Source organism: Brachypodium distachyon, chromosome 2, assembly GCF_000005505.3.
Source record: "Brachypodium distachyon strain Bd21 chromosome 2, Brachypodium_distachyon_v3.0, whole genome shotgun sequence".
Classification (NCBI taxonomy): domain Eukaryota; kingdom Viridiplantae; phylum Streptophyta; class Magnoliopsida; order Poales; family Poaceae; genus Brachypodium; species Brachypodium distachyon.
In genome coordinates, this window is record NC_016132.3 from 812,417 (window position 1) to 822,458 (window position 10,042).

A 10,042-nucleotide genomic window follows, 5' to 3' on the forward strand; every position below is an offset into this window, starting at 1 on the left:
GGGAAGATTCTGAGCCATTTGGACACAATGCAGCGAATGCACTGCGCTAGCGCCGAATGATGTTTAGGCAAATCCAATTTTGCTAGTTCAAAATTCCAGTTCATTGGAGCCTTCTAGTTCATTTTTGAATTAGAATCCGCAGAAATCACTCAAAATTTCGTGAAACCCACCTGTGCCATACAAGGACCGACGCCGCCGCCTAGGTCCTCGATGTAATTTTTTCTTTTTGACCCGATCAATGTAAATTTTTGGGTGCTTATTGTTTAAATAGTATAGAACGAGCTCCCACCTTTGGAGAATTTCAAGAATTAATGTTGACCTTCTAAACAAGAAATTTTGGGAAATCCAGAATAGGGGTGAATCCAGAATTTAAAATGGGGGGCTCTGAACTAAAAATAGATAAAATCCAAAACTTGAATTGGGCAGCTTTTGACTATGAATTTTCAAAAACAACAAGATGGTTTCTGCACGAAACACCAAGGTGTCTCTAAAACATGATTTCCAACAACGGGGACAATTCACTCAGAACAAACAGAAAATACAGGTAACCGAGAGAGAGTCTTTCATCAGTTTCTGACGGTACATCAGTACATGCATTTCGTTTCTTTTACTTTAAACCAAGTTTCCAGGAGTCATTACTACAGTCACCAAAGGTCAGACGGGCCACCACATATCCATCCATCAGAGAACGAAGCACGAACGAAAAGAAGGAACTTGGCTCCAAAATGTATCTGCACTATCTATATATATGCTGGCAAGTACTAAATACTGCCATCTCAAAAAAAGGTGCTCTAAATACTGCTGCCTCCATTGTTTTGGTAAGCAACCTCCACCAGAAGAGCACCAAGGAAACCACACTTGGCCATTACTCTTCAGCATATCCCATGCGATGGGTGCTGGTAACCGGGAGGTGCCAAGGAATGATGGAATTGTGTGCTTGTGAGGCTGCCATAACCGGAACCGGTGGCCGACAAGCTCATCTGAGGACCTCCAGCCGGATGCTGCTGCGGCGCCGACGACATCATGCTCCTCCCAGCATGCATTGGAGGTAAGCTACTGATCAGCCTGCCAAAATCCTGGAGAGCCCATTGCTGCATCCTGCCATCGAGCTGAGGAGGAGCCTGGTGCCACTGGCCGTAGTTGCCCGTGCTTGTAGCATATCTCTCGCAAAACCCTGGTATGAGATGTCTGCGTTGGAAGTGCTGGTCCATGCCCATGCCGACTTCCTGAGATGGCTGAACATGTAGATGCTGGCCCTGGCCCATTGAGTAGGCTCCAGTTGCAAATGATAACCTCTGATCTTGGAGGACTCTGCTGTTGCATTGCTGCTCAACTGGATGGCTGGGATTCAAGTGCTGGAATGCGTTGGCTCTAGCCAAGGTTTGGGATTGCACTGGCGGTGCCCACTGCTGACTACACCCTTGCCCTTGGTGCAGAGCATTTGCATGCATATCTGGCAGGCTCCACTGCTGATTGCCTTGGTGCACAACATTTGCATGCACACCTGGCAGCCCCCATTGATGACTAATACCTTGGTGCATAACATTTGCATGTACATTTGGCTGCCCCCACTGCTGACTACTCCCTTGGTGCATAACATTTGCATATACATTTGCCAGCCAGCGCCACTGCTGACTCCCTTGGTGCATGACATTTGCATGCACATCTGGCAGCCACGACTGCTGACTCCCTTGACACGGAACATTTGGATGCACATCTGGCAGTCCCCATTGCTGAGTCCCTTGCTGTGGAGCATTTGGACACACATCTGGCGGTCCCCGCTGCTGACTCCCTTGCGGTGGAGCATTTGGACGCACATCTGGCGGTCCCCACTGCTGACTACCTTGCTGTGGAGCATTTGGATGCACATCTTGCAGTCCCCACTGCTGACTCCCTTGCTGTGGAGCATTTGGATGCACATCCGGCAGTCCCCACTGCTGACTCCCTTGCTGCACAACATTTGCGTGTACATCTGGCAGTCCCCACTGTTGAAGTCCTTGCTGCAGAACATTTGCGTGTGCACCTGGAAGCCCCCACTGCTGATTACCTTGCTGCAGATGATTTGCATGTTCATCTGGCGGCCTCTTCTGGAAGGTAAAACCTGTATCCTTGCTTTCATTAATCACAACGCTTTTGGCAACACAAGGCGAGAATCCTTGGTATTGTGGATATTCTCCAGACAGATAGCTGAGGTGAGAGTTATCTTCAGATTGCTGAAAAAAGATGATCCATTTGAGCAAGCGATGCAAAAAGAAAAGGTGCCAATATCAAAAATACCTCAGATTGCTTAATATGTGAACAGAAAAGGCTACTGAAGTTCCCAGAGTTAAAAGTAGTCCTGGTGTTACCTGTCTGAGGTCAGAGAATCCAATACAGACCGGAGCATTGCATAGTGTGTAGCCATCCCGTTTCATCTGCACAGATAATCCAAAACTCAGAAAAAGAGTTGGAAATTCTTTTCGGTGTACAAAAAACATCAGTTCCTACACATTTAAATTCATACAAAGCAGCAATGGTTTAATACGCACAAGGAATAAAAAAAATCTAAACATGTTAACAGTCTGTCACTGCCAAAGTGGTAGCATACAGAAAGGTTTACTTTCTTTATTATCAAAATGCTTACTTACCAGAAGAATGAACTGATCCACGAACTTGTTTGCCTGATCCTGCAAAGCATATAATGGGAGGAGATAGAAATCAAGAGGTATTGTACTAATATTCTTGCATAGTACTAACGATGAATTAAATAGTACTCACATAAGTGGGAAGAGTAGCAATGTGAATATGCTCATGCCCAAATATCGTTTCAACAGTTATTTGATGATCATCCAGTGATTCAGACTCAAGAAGGCAAAGTATGTAGTGAGATTCATCAACTATACCTGTAAGCGTGATGCTTTAGGAGAAGAATAGAACTAGTATCAAAATAAAATTGTGTGTGCACAAGCAGAAATGAACCTACCTTTACAGAAATACTGTACGCGATGAAAAACAAATCTTCTAACATTCCGAATACTTTTAGGTCTCCCAGTCCGATAGCATGAAGTGATCTCTTCCCGCGCATCTGAACTTCCCTGAGCACTTCCATACCGAAAGAGATGGGATGGTGAGCAGGAAGATAACTGCCTCATTTTTTCCATGTCATCAATTTTAGCAGCATTTCCATTTAGTCCATGCCTACATAAAGAATAATGAACAAGGCAAGTAAACATGCTTTGAAAGAGCTTCTGTATTTGTCGCATCAATTTTAAGAAAAAAGGCCCAACTTGAAATGGAAACTCCAGATAGAGAAGTTGTACAAAGCAACACCTCTGGGTGGTCACAATGACCTCTGATAGAATTTTTTCAATATCAGGTTCCATAGTACATAAAGGATGTTCAATACACAACTCAATATCTGGAGAAATACCCAACTGACTGCTAGCACCATCAGTAACACCTGGCTCTACTGAGTTTCCATCCTTGCATGGTCGCGTGACCTGAATATCAGCCTTTTTCTGCCTTTTCTCTTCGAAATCGGTTTGCTCGTTCAGAGAAATGGTACAAGTTCCTGAGACTTTTCGCTCTGAACCAGTAGGTTGGGGTTCTTTAGAAGCTTTGTGAGGTTCGCTAGCTGCCTTTCTAGAACTTGCACTGCACGAGGTTACAGAAGTTGTTGCACCACCTCCGAGCTCCACCACACCATGATTTTCCAGATCTACAATTGAGACCAGATGTATTTCATTCATCCTTATCTGCGACGACGCCGAAGAGTGAACCTTTTCAGAGATTTTTTCTGCACGCAGACTATTTATGTCCAAGGAAGGGCGCAGACGATTGGTTGGTAGCACTGAGAAGGGCTCATTTTTCTGTCCTCCCATGTCCTTTTTGCCTATTTTCTGATCTATCTTGACCTCAGCTTGCAGTTCTTGTTGAGATCCCAGCTTAGCCTTTTCAGTTGCTTTTTCTAAACATGGATTATTTCTGTTCAAGGAAGGAAGTGGATGATTTGTTGGGATCATTGAGATGGGCTTCTGTTCATACCCTGCCATATCCTTTTCGCCCATTATCTGATGTACCTTAACCTCAACTGGCAGTTCTTCTTGAGATCCCTGCTTTTCAGAGGATTTTTCTAAACATGGATTTTTTTTGTCCAAGGAAGCAAGTGGATGACTGGTTGAGATCACTGAGAAGGGCTTCTGTGGATGTACTATCATGTCCTTGTTGCCTATTATATGACCTACCTTGACCTCAACCGGCAGTTCTTTTGGAGATCCCAGCTTAAGCCCTTCTTTATTTAAAGTCCCAATTGACTTTTCAAAATGGCCACTGGAACTTCGGGAACTCAACCTTGGGCTTTTGTTTGAAGTCTTCCTTTCGCATGGAAGACTCGAGGACTCCTTTCTCTTTTGTGATAGAACTGTCTCCCTTAGTGATTGTTCATTTCTATGATCAACCTGTACAGCTGCTACCTCCACTCTATGTTCATGACTCTGAAGAAAATTACCACGAGCAGTACTACTTGATGCGCCTTGTATTCTACCACATAGGGCAGGACTGTTCATAACGGTTGAAGAGCGTTGAGCAGTATTTTCAGGATCAGACATTACGGTTGATTTTGCATTGTTAACTTGAGGAGAGGACGGACAGTTCACCGGTGAGCTGTATATTCCAATTGGCAAGATTTCTATATCTGAATTATCAATGCATAATGCTGCACCATCACAAGCATCCCATTCCTTGCGCTTGCATTTTTCAGGATGATTGATAGACGTATTGAGAAGAGAGGTTGCTCTGGTTTGCTGCCTTCCTTTATTTAGACCTAAATCAATCTATTTGCATACAGTTTGAAAAGAGCGCAAGATAAATTACAGTACTCCCTAAAACTAAACAAAAAAGAAGTGGGATCCAGGAACCAGAAACGGGGGTACCTTCTTAACAGCTGAGTTGTAAAGCTTTTCAATGCATGGTGTAGGATCCAAATTAAGCCTGGGTTGCAAGGCATTGATGATGGTCGACTCGGCAATCTGAAATATGCAAAGGCAAAACAAATCAGGTGGGATGAACAAACTAGTGGATGACATTTAAACTTTGCGTTTCCAGGTTTACAGAAATGCTGACCAACTGGTCATGATAAGTCCAGGAAGAATCTGCAATCAAAGACAGATCTTTGATAGCACATTCAGTGCCCAATTTGAGAGCAACTCTGTTCATTTTGGGGAAGTCGTATTCTGAAGAATCATCACCTTTAGACAAAAAGGTCCGGTAGTCCCGCACCTAGGTACAGTACAATGTACAGAAACCACATCTAAGCAGAGATAATGCAGACAATAAAGTTGCAACATTAGACTGCAACTTTAGCTAACCTCGCAAAGAACGGTTCCATTTCGGAATTTGCAGGATATACCATGCAAGATATCATGAGGCAAGCAGCCGTACTCGATATCCTGTAAGAAAACATTCACAAAAGTATTAAAATCCACACATACACTAGAAGAAATTGTAACAGGAATCAGCAAGCCATCAGGACAACATAACTTGTTAAGGATTCTCCAAATAAAGATGATCCTTTCTGAGAAACAAAATCGCAACTAAGGTTATTTGGTCCCCCCCACAGAAAGATCCATCGTGACAACACAACTTGTTAATGATTCTCCAAATAAAAATGTTCTGAGAATAACATTGCAACCAAAGCTCTTTGGTTCCCCCACAGAAAGAATATATCAACACAGAAAGAAAATTCACAGTGGCTCTATGAAATGTATGCACAATAATTCTTTCATCTGATATCATCAACAAAAGAGAATCATAGGGACAAGAAATTGTGACAGTTAGAATGCCTGCCGTGGTCTGTGGTGTTCGCCCGCCGCACGCCCATAAATATGTTGTGCGGGAATGAACTACAAAGTGTAGAACCCACTCCCACTCTGCAGTGTAAATACTTACTGCTTTTACCTTCTTGTGGTATTAACTATGTAACTTAAAAGCCAACTTTATCATTAATGCCCACACCCACAACCCCAATGGCACTTTGGAAAAACATAAAACAAGCACCATACTTACAGAAAGCAAAGCTTTAGCTGCCTTATTGTACGGCTTCTTCTCTGGATCATCGCCAATCAGAAACAAAAACATGCCCTGCACCAAAACATCAACGGATTCTCTTATGACCAACAAGTAACAACAATATATAGCTGCGATCCTTGGGCACACACCTTATCAAGCTCGCCAATTGAGTATCCATCCGGGAACAGATTCAGCGCAAAGGACGGCTCGAGGTCTGCAGCAACGTTATTTGGCCACACATAATTATTTTGCTTCAGTGACATTTGACCACGGGAATAACAAATTAACGGACATCATCACGGGATTTGGACGATCCTCACCTAAATCAACAGAATCGGTCCCATTCCCGTCCTGCAGGACCCACCGGTCGGCGCTGCTGCCGCCACCAAGCCCCGGCCCCGCCGCAGCGGCCTACACGATTTCAGACGTCCGTAAACGCTTTGCTATCACGACGAGCATGAGTACTGGTTTTAAGAGGAAATACGACGATCGGGAGGGCGATTATTGTAAGCGGGGACGGGGAGGAGGGAGGGAGGGCGAGGCGAGGGTGCTCACATCACGCGGCGGAGGCGGAGGCGGCAAGGGCGGTCCGACGGGAGGAGGCGGGTCGTCGTCGGCGGCGGCGGCGGGTGAGGTGGAGGACGGAGGCGGCGGGTAGAAGCGTCGGCCGCGGCGGGAGAGCTTGAAGGAGACCACCATGGCGCGCGCGCGCGGCGGTGGTGGCTTGCGGGTCGCCGGGGGCGGAGAGAGGTGGGTAGGGTTTTGTTCGGCGGTGCAAATGGTTGGGGTTTTGGTTGGGACTTGGGACTTGGGAGAGAGAGAGAGTGAGAGATCGCGCGCGGATGGAAGAGGGAGACGGGCCTGGCCGGCCCCACTGTCAGTGTAAGCGGGTGCGTTTTACGGGGGACTCGCAGCAACATATTTAAAGACTTTGGGTTAAAATATTTGAAAATCGAATTTGGTGGATTTTTGAAAGATTTTTTCACCGGTTAGAAGAGAGCTTTAGGTCAACAATCAACCGTCCGATTTAAGCATGAGATTCACGTTTCTCGAAAAGAGATGAAAACAACGTACTCCCTCCGTCTCACATATTCCAGGTGAAATGTTTTTAGCTTGTTCGGGAGATAGGGAGATGTTTTCTCTTCGGCCAGAGACGGGGAATATAAACTCGCAAGTGAAATGTAACGATCGTTCCAACTTGGCTTCGCAATATCTCTTGTTATCTTGGCACGTGTAAAATAGGGCAATTCAAGTCTCCTCCCAGGTCACGTTGGATCATTGTTGTCGAGTGAAACGTTTGATTTATTGTTATTTTTACCGGATGACAGTTATTATTGTTTGAACAACTGACATTTCATTCAAAAATTGAGAACCATGGCCCCACTCCATAGAACAACGCACCAAACCACCCTTAAGACGGCCCGTGCGCACCTACTTACAGTCTCATGGCTCCAACAGTCCAACAGTGCAAATGATGCAGCACGTACGAACTAACGAATTGGATCGAACAGAAGCAGATTAGAACAAAAATTAAGGTACAACAGATGACACGTAAATCAATGCCGCGGACCTGCGGTACAGGGAATAGACCACCAAACCGATCGGTCGTGCGTTCATCGATGCAGGATCGATCCATCGATATCGTGCGTACGTGTAATTAATTAGCGTACATGTTCACCAGAGACCATTAAACCGGCATGGCTAAATAAAAGTGGGGTTCGGTCGGTAGGACTACGTGACGAGCGATGTTCATTCGACGTCCCGGGCTCGCTGGCTCCCATGGCATTTGAGGTCCACAAGCCATGTGCCGCACCCACCCCGGCCTCCCTGGACTGCAGATCGACAGACTACCGATATAGTATGTGCACGTATACATGGTCATCCCTGTTTGTGTGTTGGTCAAGATGATCATGCGTGCGTGCATGCATGGACGGATGGACGTACTACTAGCTTGTTGTTTGTGCCTAACGACAGTTGCATCAATGCTAATCACGCCATCGAAGATTCGAACCCTTGAAGAGTCCGGCCACCTTGTTATTATTAATAGGGTGTGGCTATTTCTGACTCGTCCGATTTTTAAGAAATGAATCTTAAATATCGGTTCACATTTTAGAACGTTAGATTAAGATTTGAGGCCATACTCATTATCTCATCTTTCACTTGCTATCGTTGGATTAAGATCCGGCGGCTAACAAGTCGACTGATCTCTAACTACAAAAACAGACGACTTCTCAATAGCAAAACCGTTATTAACAATGATGCAACGCAAAAGGGAGAAAAAACGAAAAGAGAAAAAAAGAAAGAAGGGAAGGCTACGTATGGAGGTTGTTTGTGTACTGTACTTGTGTGTGCTGGACCGATCGATCGATGGGATTTTTGTCGTGGAGCACGTAGACACAGTTGTGGATGATCGATGGATACGATACACACAGCAGATTTGTCGTGTTGATATATCGGCATCCACACGTGTGCCTGCTCGCTTGCCTTGCCCACTTGCCAGCCAGTGCAAGCAAGCAGGCATGGCTGCCTTTATTTGTCCAGGATTTTGTGAATATACGTGTGCCACATCTTTATATCCAGCTGACGATATATTCTAATGGCTAAGATCATTTGATTCATCTCACGCACTCAATTTAGTACTGTTGTTCATTAATAACACGGACAATGGCAAAAGCAGCCGGGGATTGCTCTTTTTCGTACACTCCGATCCACAAAAAGTATCGCCTGGGATTGTAAGTTAGTACAAATTTTGTACCAAGTGATCGACATTTTTTATGAATCGGAGAGAATACGTATTATGTTCCCTGCAAAGTCTATATATATTGACCTAGCCATTTTCTCTATGTCTCGGAAGAAAATGGTTTGGGTTCAGCTGAGTTCAGTTAACCACAGAGGTCCCGAATCCTTTCTTCTTATATTTTTATTCATTTTGTGATCTAAATTTGATACAGTATAAGAAATACTCGTGGATTTTCCTAATCTTCCAATCGGCTCGATCTTTCGCATAAATTGTTTAGGTGCATGCAACTATCTCCATTGTTAACATGCATGCAAGATAAAAATATACAACTCATATACATGCTCTCGATCGCAGCATCTCATCTCAAAAGGACAAATCAAACCGAAACATCTTTTTTAAAGAAATTCTGGGAAAGATGCAAGAAGCATCGCACTGAAGTTGACAGAGATGGAACAGGGATACAAGGGAGCCCTCCCTGCTGCAGCTCACTCACTGATTGCAGGCTTGAAAACGCACAGCCCAGCAGCCTGACCTGTCGTGAACCCACTGCCCATATATGAAACCAGCTGCAAGCGTCCAAATTCCCCCCATGCTTATGATGATGACGACGATAACAATAATAATCCGCCAAGATGTTCAAGTCAAAATCTCCCTCATGGCGCGCGCCGACAGCGGGGAAGAAATCGAATGGGAGAGGAAGACATGATGATCAGCATTCGGAATATAAACTTGCTAGGACATGTTCTGATATATATACACACATTTAGTAGCCTTCATGAATATGTTTAGTTTACTTTTGGCATTCATAGCCTCATGTGCAACACAGTTTTAGTCCAGGAATCCTAAAAGTAATAGTACTAGCTAGAGAGAATTCAAACCATAGATTGCATGAATGCATTTGTTTATCTGACATTATTCTGTTCTACCGGCGCTAATTAATCTGGCGTAAACATGACGTATGGATTAGTATCACAAGTAACACTATACGTGCACCACGTGTCTGATTCGGAGTCATTTTGAAAAGCCTCAAAAAGAGGGGCAAAATGCCTTCAAAAGTGTTTGGAGGCTTTATAAAAAATGACAAGCTAGGAAGTTGGGAAAGAGAAATGTTATTGAAGGCATTTCTAAAAATTGCCTTCGAAAGTAGTTTTGGAAGCTTTTTGTAAAATGCCTTCAACTGTCATTCAAGGCAAACTGAAAATTGCCTTCAATAGTGAATGGAGGCATTGACATAAAAAAACCTTCAATATATGATCA

General features: G+C 44.4%; 1 protein-coding gene across 3 annotated transcripts; it reads right to left on the reverse strand.

The window, feature by feature from the left end:
* Positions 1-409: 409 nt before the first annotated feature.
* LOC100843036 lies at positions 410-6,859 on the reverse strand. 3 transcript variants are annotated; one of them, XM_014898173.2, is made up of 13 exons: positions 6,601-6,858; positions 6,366-6,456; positions 6,195-6,259; positions 6,043-6,117; positions 5,346-5,426; positions 5,101-5,256; positions 4,911-5,006; positions 3,310-4,811; positions 2,963-3,177; positions 2,758-2,882; positions 2,628-2,666; positions 2,349-2,414; positions 410-2,213 (listed from the first exon to the last, which is right to left on the reverse strand). In XM_014898173.2, exons 1-13 carry the CDS (start codon positions 6,742-6,744, stop codon positions 873-875), a joined length of 3,996 nt encoding a protein of 1,331 aa, XP_014753659.1. In that variant the 5' UTR covers positions 6,745-6,858; the 3' UTR covers positions 410-872. The 3 variants fall into 3 exon arrangements, with proteins under 3 accessions (XP_014753659.1, XP_014753658.1, XP_014753660.1); XM_014898172.2 differs by having other exon boundaries at positions 2,963-4,811; positions 6,601-6,859; XM_014898174.2 differs by lacking the exon at positions 6,601-6,858 and having other exon boundaries at positions 2,963-4,811; positions 5,226-5,256; positions 6,366-6,458.
* Positions 6,860-10,042: the final 3,183 nt, after the last annotated feature.